General features: G+C 67.8%; 5 protein-coding genes across 10 annotated transcripts; 3 read left to right on the top strand and 2 right to left on the bottom strand.

Annotated features, from left to right (window-relative positions):
- Positions 1-265: 265 nt before the first annotated feature.
- Positions 266-6,733, top strand: GPRC5C (G protein-coupled receptor class C group 5 member C). 6 transcript variants are annotated; one of them, XM_058852054.1, is made up of 5 exons: positions 266-404; positions 3,910-4,930; positions 5,482-5,579; positions 5,735-5,878; positions 6,023-6,732. In XM_058852054.1, the coding sequence occupies exons 2-5, from the start codon at positions 3,919-3,921 to the stop codon at positions 6,053-6,055; spliced, it is 1,287 nt and encodes a 428-aa protein (XP_058708037.1). In that variant the 5' UTR covers positions 266-404; positions 3,910-3,918; the 3' UTR covers positions 6,056-6,732. The 6 variants fall into 6 exon arrangements, with proteins under 6 accessions (XP_058708037.1, XP_058708035.1, XP_058708031.1 ...); XM_058852052.1 differs by lacking the exon at positions 266-404 and adding an exon at positions 411-641; XM_058852048.1 differs by lacking the exon at positions 266-404 and adding an exon at positions 648-900 and having other exon boundaries at positions 6,023-6,733.
- Positions 6,734-8,096: 1,363 nt separating this feature from the next.
- Positions 8,097-10,246, bottom strand: CCDC137 (coiled-coil domain containing 137). The gene is made up of 6 exons (XM_058852061.1): positions 9,984-10,246; positions 9,545-9,672; positions 9,129-9,339; positions 8,794-8,876; positions 8,588-8,667; positions 8,097-8,447 (listed from the first exon to the last, which is right to left on the bottom strand). The coding sequence occupies exons 1-6, from the start codon at positions 10,244-10,246 to the stop codon at positions 8,250-8,252; spliced, it is 963 nt and encodes a 320-aa protein (XP_058708044.1). The 3' UTR covers positions 8,097-8,249.
- On the top strand, positions 10,227-12,268 carry OXLD1 (oxidoreductase like domain containing 1). The gene is made up of 2 exons (XM_058852064.1): positions 10,227-10,439; positions 11,145-12,268. Exons 1-2 carry the CDS (start codon positions 10,227-10,229, stop codon positions 11,508-11,510), a joined length of 579 nt encoding a protein of 192 aa, XP_058708047.1. The 3' UTR covers positions 11,511-12,268.
- A 142-nt stretch (positions 12,269-12,410) lies between these two features.
- On the top strand, positions 12,411-13,757 carry PDE6G (phosphodiesterase 6G). The gene is made up of 3 exons (XM_058852065.1): positions 12,411-13,376; positions 13,451-13,491; positions 13,578-13,757. The coding sequence occupies exons 1-3, from the start codon at positions 13,231-13,233 to the stop codon at positions 13,652-13,654; spliced, it is 264 nt and encodes an 87-aa protein (XP_058708048.1). The 5' UTR covers positions 12,411-13,230; the 3' UTR covers positions 13,655-13,757.
- Positions 13,758-14,016: 259 nt separating this feature from the next.
- Positions 14,017-15,695, bottom strand: TSPAN10 (tetraspanin 10). The gene is made up of 3 exons (XM_058852062.1): positions 15,574-15,695; positions 14,725-15,299; positions 14,017-14,357 (listed from the first exon to the last, which is right to left on the bottom strand). Exons 1-3 carry the CDS (start codon positions 15,634-15,636, stop codon positions 14,057-14,059), a joined length of 939 nt encoding a protein of 312 aa, XP_058708045.1. The 5' UTR covers positions 15,637-15,695; the 3' UTR covers positions 14,017-14,056.
- Positions 15,696-15,900: the final 205 nt, after the last annotated feature.

Here is a 15,900-nt window from a genome sequence, read left to right as displayed (position 1 = left end):
CCCCGAGCCCTGGCTGTGCCCGCACTGGGGTGGGACGGGGCTCAGCCTTTGCCCCCAGTGTGTGGGGCTGACCCACTCACGGACCCACCCTGCCCCGCAGCCGGGTCATCCTCCGGCGTGGACAGACCCCGCCGGGGATGTCACCTCATCCCAGGCCGGATCCCTACCGGGGGACAGGGTTAAAGCCCGAGCCGGTGGCGCGGGGGGTAGCTGGGAGGTTCTCGCTCCATTAATTCTGGCACGTGAGGAGAGCAGAACCGGGAAGGGATTAGTTATTAACCCGACCGCGGGCAGGGGCTGAGGGGCCGCGGGGCGGGGGGCTCGGCTGCCTCGGGAACCCTCGGCGGGAGCTCCGGCATTGCCACCGGCCCCCCCGATTGCCACCGGCCCCCCTGTGCCAACCGGTGCGTATTTACTTGGCAAAGGAGGTGGAAATGTGCTGACGGCGTCCGCCGGAGCGAGGGGGCTCCGCTGGGAACGGCTCCGAGCCCCGGCCGGAGCGGCGGGAGGCTCTGGGAGGGCAGCAGGGACCCCCGGCTCTGGAGGGGAGCCCAGGGGAGCCGCCGCTGTGACGGGGTTCAGCCAGCCGTGCCACCGTGCCAGCCGTGCCAGCCGCCCGTCCCTGCGGCTCCCGAGGGAAGGTAAGCCTGGAAAAAATGCGCCCGGCGTGCTGATGTTTTCGGATAGAGCCTGGCCGGGGTCCAGGTCCCGGTGCTGAGCGACATGCCAGCCCCTCAGCGTGGCCTCTGTGCTGGAAGGACCAGTTCTGCCCAGTTCCACCGCCGGGTCGCGGTTCCAAGCCCACCCAGAGCACCGGGAGCCAGGATCGGGCTCTGCCCGTGCCGGGAGCTCAGGACCAGGGATCCACCGCCCCGAGAGGGAAAGCGAGGGCAGCACATGGTGGGCATCACCCCCCCAGTGACCCCACAGCCTGTTGGGGTCTTTCTGTAGGACCTATAAAAACGCCGGGAGCGAACAATGGGGGCTGGAAAGGCGGGCAGGGTCCCGATGGGAAGGGGGAGCGGAAAACGCCCGCAGGGGCCGGGACATGAGGGTCTCCGTGGGGAGGGGGCTGAAATCGCCCGCCGTGAGGGGATGGGAGGGTTCCCATGGGAAGGGGATGAGGAAATCACCCGCCAAGGAGGGGGACAAGAGAGGCAAACGCTGTGCGGCCACCGGGCAGCCTCGGCGGGACGGGCGCCTGCCGGTGGCCCCACGGGGGGTCACGGGGGTCTCGTGCTGAGTCAGCAGCCGGGAAAGCCTCCGGCGGAAGGAAGCAGCCGGTGGAGAGGCCGGGCTGTGCTGTGGGGGCGGCAGGACAAGCGGCCTCCTCTCCCGGCACCGCTTATCCCCAAGGCTGAGCCTTTCCCGGAGAGGGAGGGCTGTCCAGTCCTGGAGCCTGCGCTCCAAATCCCTGGGGAAACTGAGGCACGAAGGCCGCTGCAGAGCCCCTGGCCTCCGCTGCCCTGCCCCGTGCGAGGGCAGGGATGATCCGATCCCAAACATCATCCCGAAACCAAATGATCCTTAGGAAGAGGGAGGGAGGGCGGCGGTGGCGCAGCTCCGAGCCCGGACACACCGTCCTGTCCCCGGGGCTCCGGCGGGCGCCGGTCCCGGTGCCACGGGTGCCGCCGGTGCTCCCACTGAGGCTCTGCTGTCCTTTCTGCCCGGGTTGTTTTCATCCCGGCCTGGACGGGGGCAGGCCCCGCCGGAGGCACATTGAACTTTCCTCTGCATCCTTCACCCTCTTGCTTCACCCTCCCGAAATAGCAGCGCCTGCCTGGAAAACTCTCCCAGGGCTGGCGGGACCTCCGGGGTGCCCCAAATCTCCCAGAGCTTTTCCCCATCCCCAGGGATGAATGGGGTGATTGTGGAGTGCCCATCCCGACCCCAGAGTCGCGGCCACCCCCGTCGGGGCAGGGACCACCAAACCCTGCTGCCCTGATCCCCAGCCCCCTGCAAAAAGGGCTTTTCTGGGGTTTTTCTGGGGTTTTTTGGGTCCTGCTGCCCTGCCAAGGGCTCCGGCTTTATCCATCAGCTGACATTCCTCCGGGAGGCCCCTCCGGGCCGGTGTATCCTTACACGGTGGGGCCGCCTGCGGAGCGCCACTCCCGGCTCCCACCCCAGAGCCCACCGCAGGTGAAGATCCCGTGTGGGTGATGCAGACGCCGCTGCTCCGTCCCTTGTCCCCTGAGGGTCTTTCCTGACGTGCAGGGCTCAGCGTGGCCAGGCTGAGACCCCCAAACTCATCACATCCATGGCCAGGTGGGCTCCCCCCTGCTTCACCCCCAGCCCAGGCCGTTCCCCCGTCAGCCCCGTCCGTGCCCCGGGGCAGCGCCCCGGCCCCGTCCCTTGTCCCCTGGGTGTTTCCCGGGGAGCAGCGCTCGGCAGAGCCAGGCTGAGCCCCCCCAAACCCATCACCCTGATGGCTGAGGCCGCACTGACTCATCACACCGATGACCAGGTGGGTTCCCCCCAGTTCCGCTCCCGCCCAGCGCGGGCTCTTCCCCCCCGCCATCCCCCTCCGTGCCCCGCTGAGCTCCTCCGCCGCTGCGGGACCCCGCTGCCCCCGCCCGGTGCGGCGGGGCAGGTCCCGGCCGGCCCCGATCGCGCTCCCGGGGCTGAGCCGCACCTCGGGGAGGGGCCGGGCCGGGCAGGCGCGCGGAGCGGCGGCACCGGGGCTGGCTCGGCTCGGCACGGGGGCAGCGGAGCGCCGGGCACCGGGGGCTGCGGCCGGTGAGCGAGCCGGGGGGGGCGGGGGACGAGCCCTGCGGGGCTGGGGGGCATCGGCAGCACCGACGGGAAGGGACCGGGACCGAGAGCCGTCCGCCCCCGCAGCTCCTCCGGCCGGAGGGTTGGGGGCGGCTCCGGCGGAGTTTCGGGGCCAGGACCTGGCGGCAGCGGCGGGAAGCACCGGGACGGAGCGGGATGGGGGTGCGGGATGGGGGTGCGGGATGGGGGTGCGGGATAGGGGTGCGGACGGGGGGAACCGGAGGGAGGGGAGTGCCGCGGGACCGGGCCGGGGGAGCGGGGGAAGCCAACGGGCGATGCGAGGGACCGGGCGGGGTTGCAGGAGGAGCAGAACTGGGGACGCGGGTGCAGCCGCCGGGGACGCGGGGGGAACCGGGCGGGGGTAGCGGGCTGGAGGACGCGGTGGGAAACCGGAGGCGGCGGAGCTCTGGGAACCCGCGGGCACAGGGACTCCGTCCCAGCCTGGTGCTGGGGGTCGCTGTCCCCATCCCGGGGGGTGCCCGGTTCGGGGTGCCCGGCCCCGGCATGTCCTTGTTGGGGTCTCCTCCCGGTTTCCTCCACCAGCAGTGAGGCTGCAGTTTCCTCACTGCTTCCTCTTCCCCGTGCCCACCGTGGGGTGGCAGGAATGGGGGGGACAGGGACTGGGACTCTGTGCCGTGCCGTGCCGTGCCAGGCTGCGGCTGCCTACGTGCCAGCAGGCTGGACATGCAACCTGCACTGGGCTTGTGCCCAAAGCCAGAGGGAAGTGGGACGGGAGAAGTGGAAAGAGGAACATGGTGGCACGCAGGGACAAGGCAAGGGGACAGCCCTGTCCCCCGGTATCACCTCTGCCATCTGGTCTGTGCCCACATTTGGTGTTCCCGGAAAGCGTCAGGCACGGTGCTGCTCCTGACACTGGGGGAAGGGATCAGGACAGAGAATTCCCATGTTGGGAGGGATCAAATGGGGCACAGAGGGGCCGAGCCCTTCCCCAGCTGCCACCAACCTCCAGGCAAGGAGCCAATGGGGGACGCGTGGCTGCCTGGTGCCATCCGGAGCTGCCCAGGACCCCGCTGCTCCCCATGGGATGCCCAGTGGGGAACACGGGCAGGGATGCTGCGAGGTGGGAGCTGATCCCCATCCCCAGTGCCTGTGCCCTGACCCCGCTGTGTCCCGCAGGGTCCCTGGATGCCACGGTGCAGGATGGGCACCACGGCCGTGCTGCTGGCCCTGCTCCCCACGGCCACCGCACAGCCCACGCCACCCCCGGGCTGCGGCCACGACCTCTCCTCCCTCTACTACAACCTCTGTGACCTCTCAGCGGGCTGGGGCATCGGGGTGGAAGCGGTGGCCAGCCTCGGCGTGGTGACCACCTTCGTGCTCACCATCGTCCTGGTGGCCAGCCTGCCCTTCGTGCAGGACCACCAGAAGAAAAGCCTGGTGGCCACGCAGGTCTTCTTCCTCCTGGGCACCTTCGGGCTCTTCTGCCTGACCTTCGATTTCATCGTGGGGCCGGATTTCTCCACCTGCACCTCCCGCCGCTTCCTCTTCGGCGTCCTCTTCGGCATCTGCTTCTCCTGTCTGCTAGCGCACGCCGTGGCCCTCAACTTCCTGGCGCGGCGCAACCGGGCCCCGCGGGGCTGGGTGACGCTGGCGGTGGCCCTGTCCCTCGCCTCGGTGGAGGTCATCATCAACGCCGAGTGGCTCATCATCACGGTGGCGCGGCGCGAGGGCGGCCCCGCGGACCCCTGCCAGCTGGGGGACACCGACTTCGTCATGGCCCTCATCTACGTCATGGCCCTGCTGGTGGCCGCCTTCGGCACGGCCTGGCCGACCCTCTGCGGCCGCTACGGCCGCTGGCGCAAGCACGGCGCCTTCATCCTGGCCACCACCGGCCTCTCCGTGGCCATCTGGCTGGCGTGGACCATCATGTACCTGTACGGGAACCGGCGCGCCGGCCGCAAGCCCGGCTGGGATGACCCCACGCTGGCCATCGCGCTGGTCTGCAACGCTGCCGCCTTCCTCCTGCTCTACGTCATCCCCGAGGTGACGCACGTGACGCGGCGCGGTCCCGAGCAGGCCTTTGAGGACGACGGCTACCCCACGCGTGGGGTGGGCTACGAGACCATCCTCAAGGAGCAGAAGTCGCAGAGTATGTTCGTGGAGAACAAAGCCTTCTCCATGGATGAGCCGTCCTTTGGTAGGCGCCAAAGGGACCCTCTCACCCCACGGCGGGGCTGCCAGAGGGCACCATCCTCTTGGGGACCCTCGGGGATGTCCCCACCGGGGATGGCAGCGGTGGGTGGGTGATGAGACGTCTGGCAGTGACCTGCCCTGGCGCCTGCTGCTGTTGTGGCTCCTGAGAACTGGCCGGGCTGGGTGTACCAGTTTGGGCTGAGCCCGGCAGCCGCAGGGAGCTCCCTCCCCGGCGTGGGGTGCCCGCGGCTCCTGCCCCTCCGCCCCAGGCCCACGAGACCCTGCAATAACACGGGCTGCTGACGGTCCCAGTGGGTATCGTGGGCGGTGTCTGTGCCCCGTGGGGGAGGGAGGGTCCCCCTGAGCAGCACCTGCACCCAAGAGGCCCTACAATAACAAGCCACGGGCAGGCAGCAGCGATGCCATCCCTGGGGACAGGAGTGTCCCGCGGGAAAGGCACCGAGCCGCTGAGTCAGCTCGTTAAACCTGCTAACGAGGTACAGGGAGCCCCAGCGGGGTGGCAGTGGCTCCATGGTGACTGTCCCCGTGTCCCAGCAGCCAAGAAGCCGGTGTCCCCATACAGTGGCTACAACGGGCAGCTGCTGACCAGCGTCTACCAGCCCACCGAGATGGCTCTGATGCACAAGGGGACGGTGAGTGTGACACCAGGGGTGGCCACATCCTGCCAGGAGCGACGGGCATGGGGGACAGAGTGTGGGTGGGGGGCTCCTGCACCCCCTGTGTCCCAATGGCCGCTGTAACGGGGTGAGCACCTTCCAAACCTTCCACCCCCGTGTCTGTCCCTCAGAGCGAAGGTCCTTATGACGTGATCCTGCCCCGTGCCTCCACCAGCCCCATGCCCGGCAGTGCCAGCTCCACGCTCCGAGCCGAGGACGCCTTCGCGGCGCAGTCCCGGCATTCCAGCATCCCCAGGGACACCCGGAGCTGCCAGGTGGGTGAACGGTGGCTGCAGCAGGGGCAAAGTCCGGCCCTGCCGTGGTGACGGCTCTGCCCGGCACCCAGAGCTCTCCCGGGTGGCTCAGGGTGCACGTCCGTGTCCTGGTGCCACCGCGGTGCCACCCCGCTCTGCCCGCAGGTGCAGTCCCCGTACGGCAGGAGCCGGTGGTGAAGCCCCTGTGACACAGCTCCCGCAGCTCCCGCAGCGCCGGCGCGGCCGCGGCTCCTCCGTCCCGCTGCCCAGGGCTCGCCAAGCCCCATCCCACCCTGACGTGTGAATCCCACCCCGGCTGGCAGCCAGAGCTGCCTCCTGCCCGTGGGATGCCTGGACACGGCCCCAGAGCCAGCGCTCCCACCCGCCCATGGACCCCCACATCCCTGCCCCAAGGACTGGCTCCCGTGGGGACACCCCCAGCTGTCGCCTCCGTGATGCACAGACACCCCACCTTCCCCGGGCCGCGGAGCCTCCAAAGCTGCGGAGCCCGTGGGACCCCGCCCAGGGCACCCCCAGCACCGAGCCCCGCACTGACCCCCCCCAGCCCTGGGGACCCCGAGCTGAGCAGGGCACAGGGGGACACGAAGCTGTCCCCAGCTCTGCCTCTGTTTCCCCATTGCTGGGGAAGGGGGGTCTGCCGGGGTCCAGGGGATCAGTGCCTTGCTGGGGCTGGGGACCAGCCCCCCACAGCTCTGGCCGCCTTCTCGGTGCCTTCCCCCCCTGCAGGGAGTGGGGAGGGAGCTGGGCCCCTCGCCCTCCCTGCGGCTTTCTCGGTCAAATTCCCTTTTCCTTTTTTTCAGGTCACCCCAATAAAGGCGGTTTTTCCTACGATGCTGTCACAGGTGGCTGTGACGGGGGTCCCGTTTAGGGAGTGACGGGGAGCCCGGGGGGGGTCTGGGCAGGGTCCTTGGCACCCCCAGCCCCCCCAGCCGGGGCCGCTGGGCCGGGATGCCGTGGGCAGATGGGCTGCCGGGCAGGAGGTGGCACAGCACGGAGGACGTGCCAAGGTCGCGGTGGTTTTCCCGCTCGGATTGCCTTCCCCTCCGCAGCCATTCCTCCTCCTCCGGGCAGGAAGCCTGCGGCCAGCAGTGCCATGAATTATTCAGGGCTGGAATGGCTCGGTGGGGGCTGCGGGTGACCCGGTCTCCTTGAGCCGGAGCCGGGATGGCGGCGCCGGGGCTGCCGGTGGGCCCGTGTCCCTGCACAGGGGACACACGGCACGGTGTGGCACTCGCCGTGTCCTGGATGTCCCTTCAGCTGGCACAAGCCCACGCTCCCTGCTCTGGGGACACGGCAGCCGGGTGTTTGTAGGGGGACGTGGCCGTGTCCCCCGGGCTGTGCTGCGTCACCCGTGTTTGCCTGTCACCCGTGTTTGCCTGTCACCCGTGTTTACCTGTCACCTGTGTTTACCTCTCTCTGTGTTTACCTGGGGACATTGCCCAGCAGCACCAGGCACTCGGTGTCACCAGGGCCGCCTGTCACCACAGCACGCCCTCCTCCCGGGCACCGCGGTGACCCCCCAAAGTCACCGCCACCTTCCCGGGGACACGGCGGCAAAGCCACCCGAAAGAAAACAAGGTGCAAAGCTTTGTGCCGCACTCGGGCGTGGCAGGGGACAGCGGAGAGGCTCGGCTGCCGTGCCCGGCCCCTCCGGAAGCGCAGGATCCCACCGGCCCCGCCAGCGCCGGCCGCAGCGCGGGGCGGCCCCGCTCCAACAGCGAGCGCTTTGTGCCGGCGGGGCCGCGGAACAGCGGGGCCTTTGTCCGGCCAGGTGAGGCACACACGGCCCAGCCACGCCGGGAGCAGCCCCGGAGCCTCCCCGGAGCCGGGGGCTGCCCGGAGGGGTCGCGGGGCGGTGGAAGCGGGGTGGGGTGGGCGCACACGGCACCGGGGTCACCGTGACCAGGGACGGGCAGGGACACGGGCAGCGATGCCAAGGGCAGGGCTGCGTGTGGCTGCAGCCACGGGGCTCAAGCAGGGTCACCAACAGTGACAATAAAGGCAGGTGACACCGTGTGGGTGAATCCTGTGGCACTGTCCTCCCAGCAGGCTGAGCACTGGGGTCTCCTCACGGCTGAGGAACGAGGTTCTTGCCCCAACTCTGCCAGGGCCAGCCCGTGGTGACAGTGACACGCCTGGGACTGCCATCTGCCAGCACAGCAGCGTCCCTAAGGAATCCCTGTGGAATTGGGAGCACAGAGACGCTCACAGCACCGGCTCCCACTGGCACTTTTTACTCCAAGCATGTCCGTGGCACCACAGGGACCCCGCTCCGGTGCTGAGCTGTGGTGTGTGGAGCTGTGGGAAGCCCCAGGGCTCAGCAGTGACACAAGAGCATGAGAACAATGTCCCCTCTCGAGTCCCAAGGTCCTCAGCCCGGACCGGCCTGGGCACGCTCCCACTCCAGCTGTTTGCGCCTCTGGATGTCCCTGTAGGCCCGGATGACGCGCACCCGCTCCTCCTCCAGGATGCGCCGGCGAGCCATCGACACCACCGGGGACACCGGGGACGCGGGGGACGCCTGGCTCTGGCCCAGGCGAGGTGTCAGGAGGAGCTGCTTCCGTCCAGCCTGCAGGCAGAGATGGGACAGCTCAGGCAGGAAGGATGAGACACCGGGACTGCACTCTGAGGAGCTGTCACCGGCTCACTGAGGCCACCGCTGCCCTCCCAGCTACCCAAGGGGTGGGTGGCATTGTCCCCAGAGCTCACCTGCTGGGCAGGACCCCGTCCCCTGGGCAGTGAGGTGATGGTGGGTGGCTGTGTCACCACTTCTCCGAAGGGCACCGTGTCTGCAAGTGAGGCCAGGGCCAGGGTTCAGCAGGAGACCCTCGGGATGCCCAGTCCTGCTCCCCCCACCCCTCCATGAGCTGCCCCCAGGAGCTGGGGGTCACTTCAGCCCCCCACTCCATCCCCACCTTGCAACAGGCTCTTCTCCAGCATATCCTCCTTCTTCTCCTCCTTTTTCTTCCGAGCTTTTTCCAGCTTCCTTTTCTGAAACCTGAAGTGCTACGCTGTGGCTGGGGCTCAGGAATGAGTCCCCAGCCCACGGGAGCCCCTCAAATCCCACAGTTTTTCCCTCAGGAGGGTGAAGCAGGCTTGTGGCTCTGTTCCCATGGAGAGGGGGCCCACTGTCCCCCACTTGCACCCCCAGCCGCTGCCAACGCCAGAGCTGCCCTGCAGAAGTGGGCAAGGGGACAGGCCACAGGCGTGCCAGGCTGGCCCCATCCAGCTCCCGTGGCCTTGCTCTCACTCTTTTTTCCTTTTGGATTTCTCTGGAGCCGCTGCCTCCTTCTCAGGCTCCCTCTGGAGCTGGTTCTCCGTGAGGAAGAGGACGTGCTGCACCTCCTGCTCCATGCGGCAGATGTAGGAACGCTCCGACTCCCCCTTGCCCCTCCGGAATTTGGGCACGGGGATGTCCCCAGGGGCTTTGGTGCCCTTGGATTTCTGCTGCTGCTTCTTCTCTAGGAGAGACAGGGGACATTTCTGCAGCAGTGCCACCACGGGGGTCCCTGGGCTGGCAGAGCACGGCTGGGACATCACCGCAGGGAGGAGGATGTCCCATGGCAGGACCCAGCTGTGCCATGGGCTCCTGGGCCAGCACCCCTCGGGCCACCTGCGTGTCCCACCTGCCACCTGCGTGTCCCACCTGCCACCTGCGTGTCCCACCTGCCACCTGCCTCCTCCCGGGCTCCGGGCGCTTCAGGGCCTCGCGGCTCCGCATGAGCTCCCGCAGGCGGAACGGGATCTCCTGCTCGTCGGGGTGTTTGGGCTTCATGTTGTGCTGCTTCTCCTTCCTGGGGAAAAGGAGCACCGTGAGAGGATTCCAGGGAAGCACCAGGACCTGGAGGCTGGGACACCGGGACCTGGGCACTGGGACACCGGGATCCAGGTAGGGAAGGATGCTGGGATTTGGGAAACTGAGGCTCAGGCATGGCTGGGCACTGGGACGGAGCACGGGGAGACATCGCGCCCCGGGCACGGGTAGAGATCAGGAACCAGCCGCCAGGAACGGGACCCCCGCCAGGGCCCACCCGCGCCCCGGGACCCCGCGTGGCTCCGGTTCCCAAACCCGGAGCGATCCCGACTGGATCCCGCGGGCACTGACCTGCTGCGCAGCGGGACGGCCGGGCCGTGCTCCGATCGCGGGCCCGCTTTCTGTCCCGGTCCCGCTTTCTGCCCCTGTCCCGGTTTCTGTCCCTGTTTCGGTCCCCATCCCTGTTTCTGTCCCGATCCCAGTTTGTGTCCCTGTTTCTGTCCCGATCCCGGTTTCTGTCCCAGTTTCTGTCCCGATCCCAGGTTTCGTGGCGGTCCCCGGGTCGCCTTCCGTCCCTGTCCCGGTCCCCGGGCCATGGCTCCGCCGCTCCCCATGCGGCCGTTCCGCCGCCACTTCCGGACTCTGGCCCCGCCCCCTGCTGCTTATTGGTCCTATTGCCCCACAACTCCCGCCCTTCTGAGCGCACCGGGCTGCCATTGGCTAGGAGAGCTGTCACTCAGGGCGTGGGCGGGGCCAGGGCACCGCGGCCGGATGCTGCTGCGGGGGCTGGCGGGGGCGCGCCGGGGGGTGAGCGGGGACAGGGGGGACACCGGGGGGACAGGGGGGACAGGGGGGGACAGGGGGGACACCGAGGGGACACCGGGGGGACAGGGGGGACAGGGGGGGACAGGGGGGACAGGGGGGACAGGGTGGGGACAGGGGGGACAGGGGGGACAGGGGGGACAGGGGGGGACAGGGGAGACACCGAGGGGCACACGGGGTGCTGGGGATGGGGGGACACGGGGGAGGCCTAGAGGTGCTGGGCGTGAGGTGTGAGCGAGGACAGGGGGACAAGGGGGGTGCCGGGGATGGCGGGGGGGAAAGGGGGGATGTGGGGGGGGGGGATGAGGGGACAAGGAGGGGATGGGGATGGAGGGGAGTGGGGGAGGACAGTGGGGTGGGGAGGGGGCAGGAATTGGGGGTGTTGGAAGGGGGATGTGGGGGTACACTGGGAGCTCCTGTGGCTGAGTTGGGGGTGCAGCAGCCCCCCCCAGCCTGGGGGGTCTCTGTTCCCTGCAGCCCCCCCAGACTGGGGGGGGGGGGTCTCTGTTCCCTGCAGCCCCCCCAGACTGGGGGGTCTCTGTTCCCTGCAGCCCCCCCAGACTGGGGGGTCTCTGTTCCCTGCAGCCCCCCCAGACTGGGGGAGTCTCTGTTCCCTGCAGCCCCCCCAGACTGGGGAGTCTCTGTTCCCTGCAGCCCCCCCAGACTGGGGGGGGTCTCTGTTCCCTGCAGCCCCCAAACAGCCCCGGAGGGACCCCGCGCCCCCAGCCCACCATCAGCTGCAGCCCCCGGGAGCGCTCGGACACCGCAGCCAAGGACAGCGGCACCTCGGACACCCCGGGGAGGGACAGCAGGACGGGCACCCCTAATGGTGACAGGGGGGACCCTCCTGCAGCCCCCCCGATCCCCCCCCCGCCCACCCACTGCTGCGGGACCGGCTGCCCCAACTGTGTCTGGGTGGGCTACGTGGAGGAGCTGCTGGAGCGGCACCGGGACGGCGGAGCCCAGGCCTTGGCGGCCGTGGAGCAGCACGTGGAGGATGAGAACATCAAAATGATCCTCAGGATGGAGATCAGGCTGCGTGCCAGGAAGGACTGAGCCTCCCCCGGGCCCCCCCACAACGCTGGGGGACAGCCCTGGGGTGGCAGGATCCAGACTTGGGTTATTTATGGTTTATTGTGTGCTGAGCACGGGATCCCAGGGGTGTCACACGAGGTTGGGTCACCTCCCATCCCGGGTGGAGCTGCCCTTGGGGACAGGCAGTGGCTCAGGCTTGTCCTGAGCCCCAGATTTCCCAGGAGCTGGATGCTGTGCCCTCCCCAGCGAGGCAAATCCCTGCCAAGGGCAGCCTGGGCTGGCCCCCCAGCCCTCCTCCTGTGCTCCCAGTTGGAATTTAAGCACCTTGCGGGGATTTTCAGCACCTTGGCCATGCCCTGGCGATGGGGAGGGCTCAGGGGGCAGCGTGTGGCACGGAGCACGTGGGAAGCAGCAGCCTCCTGTCAAGGACACTGTCCCTGGTGTCACCCCTGCCACGCTGCTCTCCAGGGTGTTTTCTCATTCTCAATTTCATCTTAATTCCCCATAAACTTGTCCCAAACCCCTCCCCTCCATCCTGGGGGACTCACAGCCATTGAGACCCCCCCACATCATCACAGGACAAAGTCCCCAGGAAGTCACTTGAGTGTCACTCACTAATGAACCCCAATTAACAGCCAGGCTCTGCTCTCTGCCAGGGAAGTAGGTGGCTCTCCGTGGAAAACACTCCTGGATCCCTTTAATCCTATTTGTAGGAGCCCAACTAATTGCAATTAGTGGCAGGGGCTGAAGTTCAATTAAAGTGTGCCGAGATTATTCCATTTTTAATTGCTTTAGTGCTGGATTAGGGAAGCTTTGGAGTGACACCAGCCGTGGGCAGGGGCTGCCAGACCCTCTCTGGCCAGGACCAGGACCCCCAGGAGACTGGAATGGGGGTCCCAGCGCTTGCTGTGGGATCAGGGGACACTGGGGGAAGCTCTTTGGGATGGGAATTGCCCAGGAGGGGAGGCAGGATTCCCCCCACGTGGGATCCACTGCCCACCCAGCACGGGCAGGGCTAATCCTGCCCCCTCCTCCCCAGCAGCACAGGGGAAGGACACTGGATTACCCTGGGGAAAGAAGGGAGGTCAGTAATCCTATTACCCCCAGGCAGGATAAATCTCCCTCCCCAAAAGCCCCCCCAGAGCATCTCTGGGCAGCAGGACAGAAGGAACAGGGCAGCTCTGGAATCGGGAATCACAGGACTCTGTGAGTCAGGGGTGCCTGGGCTGGGGGCAGGGGGAGATGGGGCTGTCTTCCTGCTCTTCCTGCATCCAGGAACATCCAGGAGCAGCTCCCTGGGTTGGATCCTTGTTCCCAGGGCTGTGTCCAGCTCTGCAGCAGGGCCATGTCCCATGATCCTGGGATCTTCCTGATCACAGAGCCGGGCTGGCGCTGCCAAATTCCCACTCCTGGTGCCTCGGGCCATCCTCTGCTCCCCCTTCCCACAGCTGCTGACCCTGGCACAGGCCTGGGGCAAGCCCTGGGAGGGTCCTGAGGGATCCCCAGCTGTCACATCCACTCTGGGGTGGGGGATAAGGGAGGAAGGAGCAGCAGCAGCTCTGGTGCCCCCCGGGATGCCCTTCCCCAGCTGGGTCAGCGTTGTCAGCAAAGCCCATCAGGGGCTGGGTGGGAGGAGAAGCTGGTGCCCCCATTTCCCTCCAGCAGCCGTGAGGAGCCGTCCTGAGCCATCCCCGGAGCCGCAGGGAACGCCGTGAGCCGGGGCTGCCGGCCCCCCACAGCCATGAGCCTGGAGCCCCCCAAACCGGAGCTCAAATCGGCCACCAGGGTGAGCGGGGGTCCTGCCACCCCCCGCAAGGGACCCCCCAAGTTCAAGCAGAGGCAGACGAGGCAGTTCAAGAGCAAACCCCCCAAAAAGGGGGTGCAGGGGTGAGTGGGGAAGGGCCCTGGGATGGGGGGGAACCTGCCTGGGGTCAGGCCAGACAATCCCTCTTTCCTTGCAGGTTCGGTGACGACATCCCAGGCATGGAGGGGTTGGGAACAGGTAGGGTTTGGCAGTGAGGGAGGGGGGGTCAGGGGCTGGGGGGGGGGGGGTTACACTGCCACAACCTCTGTCCTCTCTCTCCTCAGACATCACTGTCATCTGTCCCTGGGAAGCCTTCAGCCACCTGGAGCTGCACGAGCTGGCTCAGTATGGAATCATTTAGGATTTGGGCAGGCTCACCAGCCCTGTAGCGCTGCACAGGCCAAGGCCCCCCTGCCCATGCTGGGGGGCTCAGCTTGGAAAAACGCTCATTAAACCCAAAGGAGCACAGGAGTCAGTGTTGTGGGCTGGGGAGGAGGGAAAGCGGCTCCCCACGGCCTGGGCTGGGCAGGACACAGATGGGTTCAGGATTCTGACAAGGTTTATTTGGGGCTGGAGCAGCACCTCAGACATCCCCAAATCCCCAGCCCCAAACAGCAGCAATGTCCTTGCACCCCCTCAGCATCACAGCTCACCCTCAGCTGTGATGGTGGCACAGACAAGACACTGATAGGGTCAGGATTTTGTCACAAGGTTTATTTGGGACCAAACCAACCTCCTGCACATCCCAATCCCCACGGCGCCCTCACACCCTCACAGCCCTGATATCCCCGAGCACCCTCAATGCCAGGAGCGCTCCCACGGCCTCCACCAGCAGCAGGGCAGCGGCACCGGCGGCGATGGCCCCGGCCTGGCCCCGCAGCCACGCGCCCAGCGCGGCCCCGCAGCCCCCCGTGTGCACCACGGCCCCGGCCGCCGCCGCCCCCAGCCCCAGCACCCCGAACCCGCACTGCACGTTGGGCACGGAGCCGCTTTCCAGCGGGTCCTGGCAGCAGGAAGCCGGGACACCGCACGCCTGCGCGCCTGGAGCGCTGCAGTTGAAGTACCTGCGGGATGGACACGGAGATGTGGGGTCAGGCACAATTTGGGGTGTGGGGATGGGGTCTCCTACACCCCCAGCCACAAAGCTGGACACCAGCCGTGGGTTCCAGATCATCCCTCTCTTTCCTGGGCCATCCTGGGGCTCCCACCACCCCAAACACCAGTCCCCAGCACAGAGCCCACAAGGAACGGGGAGGTTTTCAACCCTGTGGTGGACATGGGGTCCCACAAGGGAGGTTTTTGACCCTGTGGTGGACATGGGGTCCCACAAGGGAGGTTTCCAGCCCCATGATGGACATGGGGTCCCATAAAGGTTTTTCAGTCCCATGGTGGACATGGGGTCCCCCACTACACCCCCCAGCCCGCACTCACGGGTTGCTCTCCCAGTCGTGGTAGGACTGGAGGCCGCAGCACTGGAGGCTCCGCTGCACCTCATCCACCAGGAACTGCAGGTCAGGATCCTCCTGGTAGCGCAGGAGGCAGAGGAGCAGCAGGTCCTGCAGCGCATCCCGCAGCTGCCGCCGTGCCAGCAGCAGCAGGAGCCCCCCCAGCACCTGCAGCCCCCCAAAAGCCAGCACAGCACCCAGGAAGAAGCGCAGCAGGCAGGGGCTGGCTCGGAAGGCGCCCAGGCAGCCGGCCAAGGACACGGCGCTGGCCCCCAGCCCCGCCAGCACGAACAGCAGCATGGGGTCCGAGCCCAGGGGCACCCCACGCTCCCCCCCAGACAGGGGGCTCTTGGCCAGCAGCCCCCAGACCCCCACAGCGAGGGTCAGCAGCCCCAGCAGGAGGAAGAGGAGGTTCCAGAGGAAGGCCAGGTAGCGCACGCAGCGGCTGAAGGGGCTCAGTTTGGGGGGGTCGGGGGTCCACACCCCGGGGTTCTGCTCAGCCGTGTCACCGTCATCATCATCATCAAAGGAGGAGTAGGGCAGCTCCACCAGCCTGGATGCCTGCATGGACAGAGGAGCCACTCACAGCTCCCCAGAAATGTTCCTCCAGCCCGTGTAGCTCACCCCAGAGCTGGACACTGTCCTGGAGCCTCGCTTAGCCCCCAACCCACCGCTGCTCATCACAGGGGTCTGCAGGGGAGCACCCCAAAGACTCTGACCCCAAGGGAGCCCCAGGGATGCAGAGCACAGGCAGCACGCTGCTACCGGGGGTGGGGGGACATGGGGTGCACGGGTAAGGGGTCCCGAGGGAAAGGATTGGGGGTCCCGGGATTACCTGGGGCAGCAGCCGGGTGCGCTCCCCGTGGGGCTGGAACAGGCGGACTCTGCTCAGCGCCATCGCCGTTACCTCGTGCCCGGACCCGTCACACTCCCATCATGTGAGGGGCTGCAGGCGGGCTTAAATGGGGCTGTGTGTGCCGCCCCACAGCTGGGCACGATCCCGCTACCCCCCCCCACAGCCACAGCTGGCCCCGAGCACCCCCAGCTCCACAGCTGGCCCCGATCCCTCCTCCCAGCACCGCGGGCCCCCTCCCAGGGCACCGGGGGGACCTGGTTGCGTGCGGAACTAAAGAGCGAGCGCGGCGGCGGGAGGGGACACTTA

Source organism: Poecile atricapillus, chromosome 17, assembly GCF_030490865.1.
Source record: "Poecile atricapillus isolate bPoeAtr1 chromosome 17, bPoeAtr1.hap1, whole genome shotgun sequence".
NCBI classification, from domain to species: Eukaryota; Metazoa; Chordata; class Aves; order Passeriformes; family Paridae; genus Poecile; species Poecile atricapillus.
This window is presented reverse-complemented; position numbering and strand designations above follow the sequence as displayed.